At 51.3% G+C, this 18,063-nt stretch overlaps 1 protein-coding gene across 1 annotated transcript in view; it reads left to right on the plus strand.

Annotated features, from left to right (window-relative positions):
• Positions 1–2,187: 2,187 nt before the first annotated feature.
• Positions 2,188–18,063, plus strand: part of LOC147725866 (avidin-like) — a 70,227-nt gene continuing 54,351 nt past the window's right edge. The window contains exon 1 of the mRNA XM_086960011.1: positions 2,188–2,374. Coding sequence (XP_086816137.1) covers positions 2,300–2,374 — 75 coding nt within the window. The 5' untranslated portion in view covers positions 2,188–2,299. The remainder of the gene's footprint in view (positions 2,375–18,063) is intronic.

Consider the following 18,063-nt stretch of genomic DNA (forward strand, 5'->3'; position numbering starts at 1 on the left):
GCTGCTAAATCTGAACTGAAGGCTGCAAACGAGGGCCTTTATCGAGGGAGAGGGCCTTTAACAACCAGGATAAACATAGGTAGAAGGTCTATAGAACTGAAGGCTGCATATGAGGGCCTATATCGAGGGAGAGGGCCTTTAACAACCAGGATAAACATAGGTAGAAGGTCTATAGAACTGAAGGCTGCAAACGAGGGCCTATAACGAGGGAGAGGGCCTTTAACAACCAGGATAAACATAGGTAGAAGGTCTATAGAACTGAAGGCTGCAAACGAGGGCCTTTATCGAGGGAGAGGGCCTTTAACAACCAGGAGAAGCCTAGGTAGAAGGTCTATAGAACTGAAGGCTGCAAACGAGCGCCTATATCTAGGGAGAGGGCCTTTAACAACCAGGAGAAGCCTAGGTAGAAGGTCTATAGAACTGAAGGCTGCAAATGAGGGCCTATAACGAGTGAGAGGGCCTTTAACAACCAGGATAAACATAGGTAGAAGGTCTATAGAACTGAAGGCTGCAAACGAGCTCCTATATCGAGGGAGAGGGCCTTTAACAACCAGGAGAAGCCTAGGTAGAAGGTCTATAGCATTGAAGGCTGCAAATGAGGGCCTTTAACGAGGAAGAGGGCCTTTAAAAACCAGGATAAACCTAGGAAGAAGGTCTATAGAACTGAAGGCTGCAAACGAGGGCCTATAACGAGGGAGAGGGCCTTTAACAACCAGGAGAAGCCTAGGAAGAAGGTCTATAGAACTGAAAGCTGCAAACGAGGGCCTATAACGAGTGAGAGGGCCTTTAACAACCAGGATAAACTTAGGTAGAAGGTCTATAGAACTGAAGACTGCAAACGAGGGCCTATAAGGAGGGAGAGGGCCTTTAACAATCAGGATAAACCTAGGAAGAAGGTCTATAGAACTGAAAGCTGCAAACGAGGGCCTATAACGAGTGAGAGGGCCTTTAACAACCAGGATAAACCTAGGTAGAAGGTCTATAGAACTGAAAGCTGCAAACGAGGGCCTATAACGAGGGAGAGGGCCTTTAACAATCAGGATAAACCTAGGAAGAAGGTCTATAGAACTGAAAGCTGCAAACGAGGGCCTATAACGAGTGAGAGGGCCTTTAACAACCAGGATAAACCTAGGAAGAAGGTCTATAGAACTGAAGGCTGCAAACGAGGGCCTATATCGAGGGATAGGGCCTTTAACAACCTTGATAAACCTAGGTAGAAGGTCTATAGAACTGAAAGCTGCAAACGAGGGCCTATAACGAGGGAGAGGGCCTTTAACAACCAGGAGAAGCCTAGCAGAAGGGCGATAATGCTATCACAACATTCCGTCCAATGGGGTGGAGTTAAATACATTAAAGGGTGAGAAGCAGCAGCACAGATGTTGGAATGCTCACACAGAGGTCAGTGTCTAGGGCCTTAGTCCTATTGATGCTGCAGGGCGGGCGCCTCCATCTTGTAGGTCTTGCTCTACACTGCACATCTGCACTTAGCAATGTTGGAGAGGGACTGTGAGTTTTTTAGCTCCTTAGCAGGTCACTGGTGGTGGTTGTCCGACTTCGAGGATGACTTCCTGCTCTTCCAGTGGGGTTTGTCGCTGTAAATCTCTCCTTACTGAAGGTGTAAACCCTTTGGCTCAGTAGGGCTGTCCCCTTCTCTAGCTAGCAGCTGTAGTGTACATTTTGGAATCTGAATGATGTATGCACAAAAAACACATATACATATATTTAACTTTATATTTATATAGGGGCTTTAGGTTCAGACAAAAGTATTTTTAACATGTTACACTTCCCATCTTTGTTACAATCATGGTTTGTGCAGATTATCAGAGTTTATTTTTTTCTATAAGTAGGTTTTTAAATTTAGGACGTTATGTTTAGTATTAGGATGAAGAGATGGTGCATTAGAGGAAGGGGGCGTGTGTGCTGGACCAGGAATAAGCAGAGCATGTGTTCAGAGCAGTGAGATCAGCTGAGGAAGAGATGGAGCATTAGTGGGAGGGGTAGGGTCAGCTTTCCTTCAACCCCACCAGTCTTGCTTCATGGCAGCTTCTAGGCGCAGAGGGTCAAATAGCTGAAATCACAAAATAAGCGCTGCTGAGATTTTACGGATTGGGTAAGAACAGAAACAAGAGGTTTACTGGAAGAACTTGGGAAAGAACCAGTGCTTCCTCTTTCTTTTTGAGACGCCTCGGAACGGCCCAAAGGAAGCCCGGAGGACATAAATACAGGGTGTCGGAGCGTGCCAGGGACGGATCCGTGGGGCACAGACACCAGATCACAGCTCTCTCCGCACAGCGACGTCATGATGACCTACAGCATCGGTGGGGCTCAGACCCTGCTCCTGCTCCTTGCCCTCTGTGCTGCAGCTCGTGCACAGGTAAGAAGCATCGTCTGCTGGTACTCTAACCCTAGCAGGGGCACCCGCTGTCTGTGGGCACCAGAGGGGCAGGTGGGCATAGGGGCATGTGTGCTGCACTGCTGGGGCTCAGACCCTGCTCCTGCCCCTTGCCCTCTGTGCTGCAGCTCGTGCACAGGTAAGAAGCATCGTCTGCTGGTACTCTAACCCTAGCAGGGGCACCCGCTGTCTGTGGGCACCTGAGGGGCAGGTGGGCATAGGGGCATGTGTGCTGCCCTGCTGGGGCTCAGACCCTGCTCCTGCTGCTTGCCCTCTGTGCTGCAGCTCGTGCACAGGTAAGAAGCATCGGCTGCTGGTACTCTAACCCTAGCAGGGGCACCCGCTGTCTGTGGGCACCAGAGGGGCAGGTGGGCATAGGGGCATGTGTGCTGCACTGCTGGGGCTCAGACCCTGCTCCTGCCCCTTGCCCTCTGTGCTGCAGCTCGTGCACAGGTAAGAAGCATCGTCTGCTGGTACTCTAACCCTAGCAGGGGCACCCGCTGTCTGTGGGCACCTGAGGGGCAGGTGGGCATAGGGGCATGTGTGCTGCCCTGCTGGGGCTCAGACCCTGCTCCTGCTGCTTGCCCTCTGTGCTGCAGCTCGTGCACAGGTAAGAAGCATCGGCTGCTGGTACTCTAACCCTAGCAGGGGCACCCGCTGTCTGTGGGCACCTGAGGGGCAGGTGGGCATAGGGGCATGTGTGCTGCACTGCTGGGGCTCAGACCCTGCTCCTGCCCCTTGCCCTCTGTGCTGCAGCTCGTGCACAGGTAAGAAGCATCGTCTGCTGGTACTCTAACCCTAGCAGGGGCACCCGCTGTCTGTGGGCACCAGAAGGGCAGGTGGGCATAGGGGCATGTGTGCTGCACTGCTGGGGCTCAGACCCTGCTCCTGCTGCTTGCACTCTGTGCTGCAGCTCGTGCACAGGTAAGAAGCATTGTCTGCTGGTACTCTAACCCTAGCAGGGGCACCCGCTGTCTGTGGGCACCTGAGGGGCAGGTGGGCATAGGGGCATGTGTGCTGCCCTGCTGGGGCTCAGACCCTGCTCCTGCTGCTTGCCCTCTGTGCTGCAGCTCGTGCACAGGTAAGAAGCATCGGCTGCTGGTACTCTAACCCTAGCAGGGGCACCCGCTGTCTGTGGGCACCTGAGGGGCAGGTGGGCATAGGGGCATGTGTGCTGCACTGCTGGGGCTCAGACCCTGCTCCTGCCCCTTGCCCTCTGTGCTGCAGCTCGTGCACAGGTAAGAAGCATCGTCTGCTGGTACTCTAACCCTAGCAGGGGCACCCGCTGTCTGTGGGCACCAGAAGGGCAGGTGGGCATAGGGGCATGTGTGCTGCACTGCTGGGGCTCAGACCCTGCTCCTGCTGCTTGCACTCTGTGCTGCAGCTCGTGCACAGGTAAGAAGCATTGTCTGCTGGTACTCTAACCCTAGCAGGGGCACCCGCTGTCTATGGGCACCAGAAGGGCAGGTTGGCATAGGGGCATGTGTGCTGCACTGCTGGGGCTCAGACATTGCTCCTGCTCCTTGCCCTCTGTGCTGCAGCTCGTGCACAGGTAAGAAGCATCGTCTGCTGGTACTCTAACCCTAGCAGGGGCACCCGCTGTCTGTGGGCACCAGAGGGGCAGGTGGGCATAGGGGCATGTGTGCTGCACTGCTGGGGCTCAGACCCTGCTCCTGCTCCTTGCCCTCTGTGCTGCAGCTCGTGCACAGGTAAGAAGCATCGTCTGCTGGTACTCTAACCCTAGCAGGGGCACCCGCTGTCTATGGGCACCAGAAGGGCAGGTTGGCATAGGGGCATGTGTGCTGCACTGCTGGGGCTCAGACATTGCTCCTGCTCCTTGCCCTCTGTGCTGCAGCTCGTGCACAGGTAAGAAGCATTGTCTGCTGGTACTCTAACCCTAGCAGGGGCACCCGCTGTCTGTGGGCACCAGAGGGGCAGGTGGGCATAGGGGCATGTGTGCTGCACTGCTGGGGATCAGACCCTGCTCCTGCTGCTTGCCCTCTGTGCTGCAGCTCGTGCACAGGTAAGAAGCATCGTCTGCTGGTACTCTAACCCTAGCAGGGGCACCCGCAGTCTGTGGGCACCAGAGGGGCAGGTGGGCATAGGGGCATGTGTGTTGCACTGCTGGGGATCAGACCCTGCTCCTGCTCCTTGCACTCTGTGCTGCAGCTCGTGCACAGGTAAGAAGCATCGTCTGCTGGTACTGTAACCCTAGCAGGGGCACCCACTGTCTGTGGGCACCAGAGGGGCAGGTGGGCATAGGGGCATGTGTGCTGCATTGCTGGGGCTCAGACCCTGCTCCTGCTCCTTGCCCTCTGTGCTGCAGCTCGTGCACAGGTAAGAAGCATCGTCTGATGATACTCTAATCCTAGCAGGGGCACCCGCTGTCTGTGGGCACTAGGGTGACCAACTGGCATTGGTGCAAATTCAGGACGGTGAGAGTAAAAGTTCAGGACAAAGGGTCAAAATTCAGGACACAAATTCAGGACAGGAGGTCAAAATTCAGGACAAAACTTAAGGACAATAGTTACGTTTTACAGACACATCAGAGGTCGCGCAATAGTATATAAGTAAGCCCAGCCATATCCAAACATATTCAACCGTTTGCAAACCTATCCATCATGTATCCTTCCATCTATCATTTCACTCATCCATCCCTTCATCCATCCCCTCATCCATCCTTTCACTCATCTCCATTATCCATCCATCCATCCATCCATCCACCATTTCACCCTATCCATCCTTACACTTATCCATCCACTCTTTATCCCATCCATCCATTCACTCAGCCATTCAGCCATTTACCCTTTCACCAATCCAGCTATCCTTTCACTTACTAATCCTTCCACCCATCCACTATTTTAGTCATCCATCCATCCTCCCTTTCTCTCTCCATCGACCCTTTCACTTAGCCATCCTTCCTTCCATCCATCCACCCACCCATCCATCCATCTACTCATCCACTCATGAATCCATCCATTGATCCTATCACTCATCCATCTATCATTTCACTCCTTCACACATCTATTCATCCTTTTGTCCATCTACCCTCCCTTTCACTCACTCATCCATCCTTACATCCACCCTTTCACTCATACGTCCATTCATTCACCCTTGCACTTATCAATCCATCAATCCATCCATCATTTCACTCATCCACCTACCCACCCATCATCCACCCAACCATCCACCCATCCACCCACCCACTCATCCATCCTTTCACCCACCCAGTCAAGTCAAGTCAAGTCAGAACATTTATATAGCGCACTACATACCCAGAGGGTTTCAAGGCGCTTAGGAAGGGGAGGAGGATTATTTGTCAAATATCCACGTTTTAAGCTGTTTTCTGAACGCTAGGTGATTCTGGGTGAGGCGAAGGTAAGCGGGGAGTGAGTTCCATGTTTTGGCAGCCAGGTATGAGAAGGATCTGCCTCCCATGGTGGACTTGTTGATGCGAGGTACAGTGGCGAAGGCTTGGCTGGAAGAGCGAAGTTGGCGGGAGGGGGTGTAGAAGGACAGTCGAGAGTTGAGGCAATCTGGTCCGATGTCGTAGAGTGATTTGTGTGCGTGGGTAATCAGTCGGAAAGTAATCCTCTTATTGACTGGTAGCCAGTGGAGGTCTTTAAGGTGACCAGAGATGTGTTCGTTGCGAGGGATGTCTAATATGAGCCTGGCTGAGGCGTTTTGGATTCGTTGTAGTTTCTTCTGGAGTTTAGCGGTGGTACCTGCGTAGAGGGTGTTTCCGTAGTCCAGTCGGCTCGTGACTAGAGCGTGGGTGACTGTTTTCCTTGTTTCGGAGGGGATCCAGCGAAATGTTTTTCTGAGCATGCGAAGAATGTTAAAGCAGGAAGAGGATACGGCGCTGACTTGTCTGTTCATTGAGAGTGAAGAGTCCAGGATGACGCCAAGGTTCCGTGCGTGGTCTGTCGGGATGGGTGCATTTCCGAGGGCTTCCGGCCACCAGGAGTCGTCCCATGCAGAGGGGGATTTACCTAAAATGAGGACTTCTGTTTTGTCTGAGTTCAGTTTCAGACGGCTTTGTTTCATCCATTCGGCGACTTTTTTCATTCCTTCGTGTAGGTTAGTTTTGGCGGTGCTGGGGTCCTTGGTGAGAGATAGGATCAGTTGAGTGTCATCCGCGTAAGAGATGATGTTGAGGTTGTGTTGGCGGGCGATGGCCGCAAGGGGGCTCATGTATACGTTGAAGAGGGTGGGGCTGAGTGAGGATCCTTGTGGTACGCCGCAGATGATTTCAGAGGCCTTGGACTTGAATGGTGGGAGGCGGACTCTCTGGGTCCTTCCGGTGAGGAAAGAGGTGATCCATTCCAGTGCCTTTCCTTGGATTCCGATGTTTCTGAGGCGTTGTAAAAGGGTGCTGTGGCAGACTGTGTCGAAGGCTGCAGAGAGGTCGAGGAGGATGAGGGCAACTGTGTCTCCATTGTCCAGTAGAGTTCGAATGTCGTCTGTTGCTGCGATTAGGGCGGTCTCAGTGCTGTGTTTGGCTCGGAAGCCAGATTGAGAGGGGTCGAGTGATTTGTTGGCTTCGAGGAAGGTGGCGAGCTGGTTGTTGACAGCTTTCTCGATGACTTTGGCCGGGAATGGAAGAAGCGAGATGGGGCGGTAGTTTTTGAGTTCGGTGGGGTCTGCTGTTGGTTTTTTCAGAAGGGCGGTGAGTTCAGCGTGTTTCCAGTCTTCTGGGAAGGTAGCGGAATTGAAGGAGCAGTTGATGACGTCTCGGAGGTGCGGAGCTATGATGGAGTCTGCTTTGTTGAAGATGTGGTGAGGGCATGGGTCTGTGGGGGATCCAGAGTGGATGGAATTCATCAGGCGGATGGTGTCCTCAGTGGAGATTGGGTTCCAGGCGTTAAGGGTGTTAACGGGGGGAAGATGGTCAGCTGATGGTGGGGTGGGTTGGCTTCCGGGTTGGTTGTCAAAGCTGTTGTGGATGTCCGCAATTTTGTTGTGGAAAAAAGAGGCTAGGGAATCGCAGAGGGTTTGAGAGGGGGTGATGTCGTTGGAGTTGGCCGAGGGGTTGGAAAATTCCTTGACGATGTTGAAAAGTTCCTTGCTGTTGTGGGCGTTGTTGTCAAGTCGATCCTTGAATGCTGTTTTCTTGGCTTTTCGGATCAGTTGGTGGTGAGTACGGATGGCGCTTTTGAAGGCGTCCTTGTTGCTGGTGGATGGGTCTTTTTTCCAGGCCTTTTCAAGGGAGCGGCACAGTTTCTTGGACTTCTTGAGGTCATCGTTGAACCATGAGGCCTTCTTGATGCCAAGTTTGTGTTGACGTTTTTTCAGTGGTGCTAAGGTGTCGGCAGTGTTGGATAGCCAAAGGGTGAGGTTGGAGGCGGCTTCGTTGGCGTTAGAAGAGAGGGCTGGGGAGGTTTGAAGGAGCGATGTGGAGATCTGCTCTGTGGTGATTTTGTTCCAGTTTCTTTGTAGAGTTGGTTGGAGGTGGGTGGTGGGTTTTGGTTTGTTGTAGGTGAAGTGAACGCAGCTGTGGTCAGTCCAGAGGAGATCCGTAGTGTGGCTGAAGGAGACATGATTGCTGGAGGTGAAGATGGGGTCGAGAGTGTGACCTGCGATGTGGGTGGGGGAAGTGACTGTGAGAAGTTGGCCCGATATGCAACGTTCGCTATTCTAGCGACCGCTATGTATCGTTCCAACGACCCTTATGGTGTTTGGTTGTAAGTCAACCTATAGACCAGCTATCCTAGTAGCGTGGATACGAGCAGTCTAAGGCTAAAGACTCGAGAGGGCGTGTTAAGCCAGCTGTTTACCACACATGTACCCCTTGAATACCCAGTGAAAGGACACCACACAAGTGTTATGAAAATAAACAGGATATTTATTAAGAATCACAACAGCCCTGTACTCTTTATGAGGACAGGGTACTAAGCACAAACCAAATCTCTTTAGCAAAATACTTCAAGTGCACAATTAAAACAAGTGTCCGAGGACACGGAAAGGTTAAGGTCTCGGGCGGACCCGATAAGGCAAGTCGGAAGCGAGGGACTCGGGACCCTAGAGTAAGGAGGCTATGCAGGCACCGAAGTGCCGAGTTACCTAGCCACGAGGGCTGCGGCTGCACAAGTCTTACAGGCGTCGGGGTCTTCGCTGACGAGCCAGGAGCCGGAAGAAAGGAGTTGCTGGCCGGCGACCAGTGCTGAATAGTTCGTAGAGATCCAAGCCTGGATCGGAGATTGATGAAACCTGAAAGCAGTGGGGACCAAGTTCGTACTACTAGCCAGTAGTCAGAGGGTACCAGGAAGGCACCGGTTGGCCGTCACCTCGACCAGGTGAGTGGGCGACGCTAGGCTCTGCAGTCTCACGGACCAGGAGGCGTTGTCGGCGACCACGGTGGAGGTGCGAGCTGTCCCACGAAGGATGATGCTGTCGGCGTCGCTGGGCCCAGGATGGGGCAACAAGCCTTGGCAGATCTCAGGGCCACGTGGTGGGCCTAAGATGGCGTCTTGAGTGGACCAGGAGGGTCCGGGGTGCTTCTCGCAAAGATGGAAGCAAGGGCCAGTCTGGAGCAACCAGACCAGCAGTGATGATTCTCGGACGTCGTCACAGAGGGGCACAAGCCAGCGGCGAGTGACCAGACAACGTGCTGAGCAGCGAGCAGAAGGGCCCCACGCAGATCGTGGAGATGCTGGGAGACTGCACTTCGGTGCTAGAGCGGCTCAGGGTCGGGGTTTCTCGGACCCCAGAGCACTCACCAGAGAGTTACCTCGATGGTCGTGCTGGTTTTTAAGAGCGTGCAGGTTCTGATGATGGCCGGTCCCTCGAGGTCTCGTCGCACCCACAGATCACAGCTGAGCTGATGACGTGGGTAGAGGTCAGAGGTGCCAGGGAAGCCGGTTCTCGTCGAGCTGGGCCGTCGAATCCTTGAGGAAGGACTTGCAGCAAACCGCAGAGTTCTTAGATGGTGCCCGCTGATGCAGGGTGACTACTCCTTAGTCACAAGGGAGAAATCTTGAGAAGAGTCTTGAGTGTCCTTTCGTAGAAAGTAGTTCTTGATTCAAAGATGATCTAATTTGGAAGGGTCCCCGCTCCGGCCTTTATCCTAAAGAAAGGGGTGGGTACATGACTAGGTCCTGCCCTAAGGGTGGGACCAGGAAGGGGGGTAGTTACGCCCCTCTCCCCTGCCGGGCTTTCCCCAGGCCAGGGCTGTCGCCCCTGGAACTGGTTCTAACCGGCAGATGCGTAGTGAGCACCGGGGTGCCACTCCGCAGTCACCTTCTCGCCAAAGCCCTACCTACCCAGAATACACAAACCCTGTCTGGGACGGTGCGAACAGCGCCCTCGACAGGAAACCCTTTGTCCAAGGGCTCCTCGCTGGAAGGACTCCCAGCAGCAGGAGGTCAGACTCGTGTCTGTGGTGGCAGCATCCATTTTGTGGAGCTGAGGCTTTCGTTAACGTTAACCGGGGTTCACAGTTACGTACATGTCGTGTCCCTCTAGAAGGGCGGAATGCTAACCTCGTCGCCAGAGTTGGTGAGAGGGCAGCATCCCGATTCGTATGACACCTTACTCGACATGTCTTGATAACGCGACACCGAAGTTACCGATGTGGTACGCGTTATCATGGAACAGCCATTGGGTCTTGATTCCGCAAGCTGCAACCGGGCTCGGCTCGGGCCTGAACCTAGCTCACACGAGCCCACGCACTCTGCCTTCAGGATTGTTAAGGCCTGCCATAGGAGTGACTGATAGGAACTCGGGTGTCCATTGTATGGTTAGATATAGAGCTACTATACCTAAAGCGAAGGGTGGTTACACGTCTTCGCCCCAGCTGTCGTGCAGCCAGTTGTGTCAAATTTAAGAGGCCAGCCAGGGGTGGCATAATACATGCTGCAGCCCCTGGCGGCCCTGGGTACACCCATGCCCTGAGTTACAGGGTCTGATAGGGTGGCCCAGTACCAATTGGAAATGCACCTAGGGTACATGGAATCCATTTTAAAGAGAGAGCAGTAGGCCTGGGGTCCTGATTGGCAGGGTCCCAGGTCGACTATGTCCAAAACCAGCTAAAACACAGGGCAAAAAGTTGGGGGCAACCATAGTCAGGATGTACCTTCCTACAGTGACCAGTTGTTTAAGTCCGAGGTTGGCGAGGTTGTCCAAGAGGGTGGCGGTGTTGTGGTCGTTGATCTTTTCAAGGTGGAAGTTGAGGTCTCCAGAAGGATGAAGTCTTTGGAGGGGAGCGCGTGTGGGGTGATGAAGTCCGTGATGTCTTCACTGAATTTTGCGCGTGGTCCTGGTGGTCTGTAGAGGAGGGTGCCTCTGAGAGTGGTCTTGGGGTCGATGTGGATCTGGAAGTGAAGGTGTTCGGAGTTAGCGAGGTTGGCGTCAGAGCTGGTTGAGATGCGGATTGATTTCTTATGGACGATAGCGATTCCACCTCCTGTATGGTCGGTGCGGTCCTTGCGTGTGATCTTATAGTCATCCGGGATAGCGATGGCGATGTCAGGGGCTGAGGAAGCGTTCATCCATGTTTCCGTTAGGAAGGCGACGTCAGGGGAGATGGTGTCTAGTAGGTTCCAAAGGTCAATGGCGTGCCTGTGGACCGAGCGGGTGTTGAGAAGGATGCATTCTAGGTGGTTGGGGTCGGGAATCTGTGTTGTGGTCGTAGCGGAGATGATGTCGGTGCCGCTAAATTTGCAGGAGAAGCAGGAGAACGGGCCATGGGTGCGTTCAGGAGCGGCTTGGACGCATTTGGGGGCGCGACCGGGGTTAAGGGCTAGGAGGGTGGCGGCATCGTAGGTAATGCGGAAGGGGTGGACATTAAGAGGACCAGGAGCTCTGGCGCTGGGCGCGGTCCAGGCGCGGACGGGCGTAGACGGGCTTACCTTTGGCGCACCTTCGGCGCGGATTGGGCGCGGTCGCTGCGCGTGGACGCTGCGCGCGGGAGCTACTGTCATATATGGATAGTGGAGGGGGAGGGGCGAGGGCGTCTCAGCTGGGAGGCGGGTCGGGCACACGAGGAGCAGAAAAACAAACAAAATGGAGGCGGAGGGGGGAGCAGGGCGGAGCGCTAGTGGCTAACGCGCAAAACAAAGTAAATAATTATAAGTACAGTCAATACTTCTAGCGCTAAGGAGGCAAAGCGTTGCACAGGCAGGCGAAATAAAAATGCAGCACAAATAATTCCAACTTTGGCAGAGCAGCGCTAAGGAGGCAGAGCGTTACACAGGCAGGCGAAGTGAAATGCAGCACAAATAATTCCAACTTTGGCAAAGCGGCGCTACGATACCAAAACCACGTGTCTGCCAGGGACACTGGGAGCGACCACTCGGACCGTCAGGAGGAGCGAGTCACAGCGTCTAGGAGCCAAGGAGCGCTATTAGAAGTCAGTGGGAGGGCGTCTCAGCTGGGAGGCGGGTCGGGCACACGAGGAGCAGAAAAACAAACAAAATGGAGGCGGAGGGGGGAGCAGGGCGGAGCGCTATTGGCTAACGCGCAAAACAAAGTAAATAATTATAAGTACAGTCAATACTTCTAGCGCTAAGGAGGCAAAGCATTGCACAGGCAGGCGAAATAAAAATGCAGCACAAATAATTCCAACTTTGGCAGAGCAGCGCTAAGGAGGCAGAGCGTTACACAGGCAGGCGAAGTGAAATGCAGCACAAATAATTCCAACTTTGGCAGAGCAGCGCTAAGGAGGCAGAGCGTTACACAGGCAGGCGAAGTGAAATGCAGCACAAATAATTCCAACTTTGGCAAAGCGGCGCTACGATACCAAAACCACGTGTCTGCCAGGGACACTGGAAGCGACCACTCGGACCGTCAGGAGGAGCGAGTCACAGCGTCTAGGAGCCGAGGAGCGCTATTAGAAGTCAGTGGGAGGGCGTCTCAGCTGGGAGGCGGGTCGGGCACACGAGGAGCAGAAAAACAAACAAAATGGAGGCGGAGGGGGGAGCAGGGCGGAGCGCTATTGGCTAACGCGCAAAACAAAGTAAATAATTATAAGTACAGTCAATACTTCTAGCGCTAAGGAGGCAAAGCGTTGCACAGGCAGGCGAAATAAAAATGCAGCACAAATAATTCCAACTTTGGCAGAGCAGCGCTAAGGAGGCAGAGCGTTACACAGGCAGGCGAAGTGAAATGCAGCACAAATAATTCCAACTTTGGCAGAGCAGCGCTAAGGAGGCAGAGCGTTACACAGGCAGGCGAAGTGAAATGCAGCACAAATAATTCCAACTTTGGCAAAGCGGCGCTACGATACCAAAACCACGTGTCTGCCAGGGACACTGGGAGCGACCACTCGGACCGTCAGGAGGAGCGAGTCACAGCGTCTAGGAGCCGAGGAGCGCTATTAGAAGTCAGTGGGAGGGCGTCTCAGCGGGGAGGCGGGTCGGGCACACGAGGAGCAGAAAAACAAACAAAATGGAGGCGGAGGGGGGAGCAGGGCGGAGCGCTATTGGCTAACGCGCAAAACAAAGTAAATAATTATAAGTACAGTCAATACTTCTAGCGCTAAGGAGGCAAAGCGTTGCACAGGCAGGCGAAATAAAAATGCAGCACAAATAATTCCAACTTTGGCAGAGCAGCGCTAAGGAGGCAGAGCGTTACACAGGCAGGCGAAGTGAAATGCAGCACAAATAATTCCAACTTTGGCAGAGCAGCGCTAAGGAGGCAGAGCGTTACACAGGCAGGCGAAGTGAAATGCAGCACAAATAATTCCAACTTTGGCAAAGCGGCGCTACGATACCAAAACCACGTGTCTGCCAGGGACACTGGGAGCGACCACTCGGACCGTCAGGAGGAGATCCACTGATCCTTCCTTTCACCCACCCACTATCCACCCACCCACTCATCCATCCATTCACCCACCCACTCATCCATCCATCCATCCTTTCACCCACCCACTCATCATCCATCCATCTTTTCACCCACCGACTCTCCATCCATCCTTTCACCCACCCCCTCATCATCCATCCATTCCCTAATCATCCATCCATCCTTGTCCCTCATCATCCATCCATCCTTTTCCCTCATCATCCATCCATCCGTCCGTCCTTCCCCTCATCATCCATCCTTCCCCTCATCATCCATCCATCCTTTTCCCTCATCATCCATCCATCCTTTTCCCTCATCATCCATCCATCCATCTGTCCTTCCCCTCATCATCCATCCACCCTTCCCCTCATCATCCATCCATCCTTTTCCCTCATCATCCATCCATCCATCCATCTGTCCTTCCCCTCATCATCCATCCATCCTTCCCCTATCATCCATCCATCCTTTTCCCTCATCATCCATCCATCCATCCTTCTACCCACCCACTCATCATCCATCCATCCTTCCCCTCATCATCCATCCATCCTTTTACCCACCCCCTCATCATCCATCCATTCCCTAATCATCCATCTATCCACCCTTTCACGCACCCCCTCATCATCCATTCATCCACCCTTCCCCTCATCATCCATCCATCCATCCATCCACCCTTCCCCTAATCATCCATCCTTTCACACATCATCATCCTTTCACGTCCATCATCCATCCATCCATCCCCTCATCATCCATCCATCCATCCTTCCCCTCATCATCTATCCTTCCCCTCATCATCCATCCTTCCCCTCATCATCCATCCATCCATCCTTTCACCCACCCATCCATCCATCCTTCCCCTCATCCATCATCCTTCCCCTCATCCATCTTTCCCCTCATCCATCATCCAGCTACCCTTCCACCCATACATCACGCTATTTACATTTTCTCTCCATCCTTCCCCTCACTCATCAATCCATCCATCCTTTCATTCATCCATTCACCCTTTCACTAATTCATCCAGCCATTCACCCATCCCTTCACTTACTTACTCGCCGACCTTTTCATATTCATTTTGAGCTGAGCCCATTTGAGAAGAGGCCCATCAAGAACTTCACCCTCGCTGCAGGGGCTGTTCCAGGACTGGGACAGAAGCCACCCAGGGCGGAGACAGGATCCACCACAGGGGGGGACAGGAGCCATCACAGGTAGGGGTGGACTGGAGCCACAACATGGGGGGACAGGAGCCATCCCAGGCGTGGGGTGGACTGGAGCCACCACATGGTGGGGGGACAGGTGCCATCACTGAGGGGAGTCTTTCCAGAAAAACAAGGGGACCCAATGAGTACCTAGGGACCTTGGGCAGTCAACTATTAAGGAAAACAACGGTCCTTAGGGTAAAAAGTTTTTTCCAAATGAAAATATAGACTCCAATCAGTGCTATATTAGAAAAAACTTTCCAGTACCCAGCCGGGCCTGAAATTTTATTCAAGTATAAACATAGATAGAAAGACCATCAGGAAGGTCTAATTCAGAGACTGATAGGGTACAAGCCTGTACCTATCCAGAACACACTCGAACAGAGAGAGTGAAAAAGATAAGAGAAGAGAAGAAAGTAAAAGATATCAGGCAAAAAGAACATGGGAGCCAACTGTCCCTTGCAACATTAGCACATTTTGCAAAGCAAGTTCAGACAGACAATTACTGTAACAATATTAACACAATGAAACGGTTACAGAATTGTCAGAGTGTCGACGGCGTTTCGATCCCGGGCTCCTAGTGAACTGGGATCATCATCAGGACTTTAGAATATATTGCCTGTTTGTACTTTTTAAAAACCTGTTGGTAGTGGGGAAAAAAGTTGGGAGAGAAGAAAGAAAGAATTCTTGTTTAAGTTCAGCACTTGTTTCAGAAGCTATGCACTTAGATTCACATAATATGCATCCGTGTCATGCCAAGGTGCTTGACATTTGGCTAAAGCCCATTCATTTTGACAATAATTTAGATGGACCAGTCTCATGCTTTCAGGGAGAGTGCCTGTGAAGTTAAAACCGGTTCATTATACCGTGAACCTACCGACTTAATCGTGATTGTAAAGGTTTGGGCAGTGCTAGTTGCGACGTGAACATGCAGAGCGTGCTGATCACAGATAAAAACGGCGGGGCTGTTTTGTGCCTAAAGTGATTACAATGTATTAATGTGATCAGGGACAAACCTTGTAGAGCGAGGTTCAATCTGCTCCTGTGAATCGTGAGCAGGTGGTTGGAATCTGAAGGAAGAGGACTTGTGCCTAAAATGAAAACGATCCGTTATGATCGAGCGACTTTACATGCAATGACAGGCAGTGTGTGGGCGCGGGGTCAGTGATTACCTCGAGTTCCTTTTATGCAGACATGTTACAATAAACCTGCTGGCACTCTTTCCACCAATGCGGAAAATTACGATGTATTCAGCCCATACGAGGGTGGGCTCTCGAGATATTTTAAGGTCTGAAATGAAAGGTTTTTTTTTTTATTTTAGTCACCGCAATTACTGCCTCTGACAAGGAGGCGGGGGGAGAGAGAGAGAGCCTTGTAGCCCTTACCTTAGATCCATAGACGATGCTGCCTTGCTCTGAATGCGAGCAGGATTCAGTCGGTGTGCACAGTGGCAGTGTACCGGCTCTACGCGAATGCGGAAGTGAGCTACCGGTCCGCTAGGTGTATTTAAGTGAACATAGAAGAGGGAGTGAGAAAGGGTGTCCCTATGGCGGCCATCTTAGAAGGGTGTTACTTAAATAAAACGTCACTTGGGAAATGTGATTTCAGTGCTCACAGTCATGCATTAGAGTGTTCAGAATGCATTGTAAAGGTACATTCAATAACGTAATGGAAAAAACGCTTTTAAACATTTAAGCAATCATTTCAGAATTCATAATACAGTTACTTGTTGAGTTGTGTATTATTTGACATTATTCGAAACCATCCTGGAGGCAAGCTATTTTCGAAACAGTCTTGCAAGAATGTCACAATTGTCAGATTAGTCGAATAGTTTATGGAGTCTATTCCACAAAAGACTAGGTGAGGAGTCCAGCCCAGTCTTCAGTGCGGTTCAGGCCGTTCCGTATTGTGTCCAAAAGTATAATGCATTTCAGTTCCTTCTTATTGAGCAGTTGAGTCATGCTTCCTCCTCTGGTAGGCAACTTTAATGTCTTAAGCACAGTCCAGCGTAACTCATCCTCCTTGTGCTTGGCATTAATGAAATGTTCAACAAGAGGGGCATTTGGAGTTTGGCAACGAATGCGGCTCCTGTGCTGGCAGATCCTTGTTTTTACCTTTTGTGAGGTTTGGCCTACATATATTTTGTTACATGGACATTGAACCATATATATAACATTGCATGTGTTACAATTAGAAAGGGAAGAACTGGTGAAAGTGATATTGTTAAATACTCTTGTCTTACCCTCAATGGTCATATCACACACACTGCAATTACCACATTTCACATGTCCAACAATGGGGGACAGACCCCATTTGGTTTCAGGCGTGGAAGATTGAGTAGGACTTGGCAGTGCTGCTCGGACTAAATGGTCCTTCAAATTTTTGCTTTTTTTAAAAGCAAACAAAGGACGTTCTATTTCCAGTACGCCTGCATTAATGATGGGCCAGTGGTGGAGTATCATTTTTCTCATTTTGTTAGACACTGTAGAGAAGGTCGTAACACAAGCAAGTCTTTCTTGTGGTGTCTTTAGAGTAGGTGACAACAGCGTTTCCCTGGGTCTACACCATGCTCTTTTGAGAGCATTTTTGACAATTCTCCTTGGGTAGCCCCTGTTTTTGAGTTTGTCTGCAAGGATGGCACTTTCTCTGAAATAATCCTGCCTGCAGGAGCAATTTCTCCTAATCCGTAGGAACTGGGAGAATGGGAGTGAGTCACGCAGAGCCCTTGGGTGATTGCTAGAGTAGTCTAACAATGTATTGCGCTCTGTGGTTTTTCTAAAAAGTCGAGTCAAAAGAACTCCCTCCTGATGAAAGATGGTAAGATCCAAAAAGTCAATAGAGATTTTATCAGATGTCAGGGTGAAATGAAGACCACAGCAGTTATTATCCACCCAGTGTAGGAAGTGGCGTAGATCACTGACTTCACATCTCCAAATCATGAAGATATCGTCAATGTATCTACGCCACATACCAATTCCTGAATAGAAGGGGTTAGATGGAGTTAATATTACCTCATTTTCAATCTCATTCATAAACAGTATGGCCAAATTTGGAGCAAAAATTGCTCCCATACTGGTACCCTTTATCTGCTGGTAGAAGAGGCCGTTAAATGTAAAGAAATTCCTCGTTAAGCAGATTTCAAGAAGTTGTAAAATAAAAGAAGTTGGTATTGCATGTGGGCGTGGGCGTGTGTCCAGAGTCTTTTGAATAACCTTAAGGGCTGCTACCTGAGGGATATTTGTATAAAGAGACTCCACGTCCATAGTACAGAGGGTATCTGTAACTGGGTCAAAGGGCAAGTTTTCAACCAGTGAAATCATGAACATGGAGTCTCTCACATAGCAAGGGGTGGTGGGAACGAATTCTTTTATGAAGAAATCAATGAAGGCACCTAGCGGCTCAAGAATTGAGCCACAGGCTGAAACGATAGGACGCCCAGGCGGTGAAGTTAAACTCTTATGAATTTTTGGAAGAGTATATATCACTGGCGTTCTAGGGCTTTTAATGTTTAGGTAATTAAACTCTTTCTTGGATAGGAAACCTTCCAATACCGCTTCTGTGGTGATTTTCTTTATCAGTTCCTGAATTTCTTTTGTGGGATTGGACGCTAGCCTCTGGTAATGTTCCTTATTGTCTAGCTGTCTCTGTATTTCAGTAGTGTAAGAGTCCAGATCTTGGAGAACGATTCCACCGCCCTTA

This window comes from Lissotriton vulgaris, chromosome 3_1, assembly GCF_964263255.1.
Source record: "Lissotriton vulgaris chromosome 3_1, aLisVul1.2, whole genome shotgun sequence".
Classification (NCBI taxonomy): Eukaryota; Metazoa; Chordata; class Amphibia; order Caudata; family Salamandridae; genus Lissotriton; species Lissotriton vulgaris.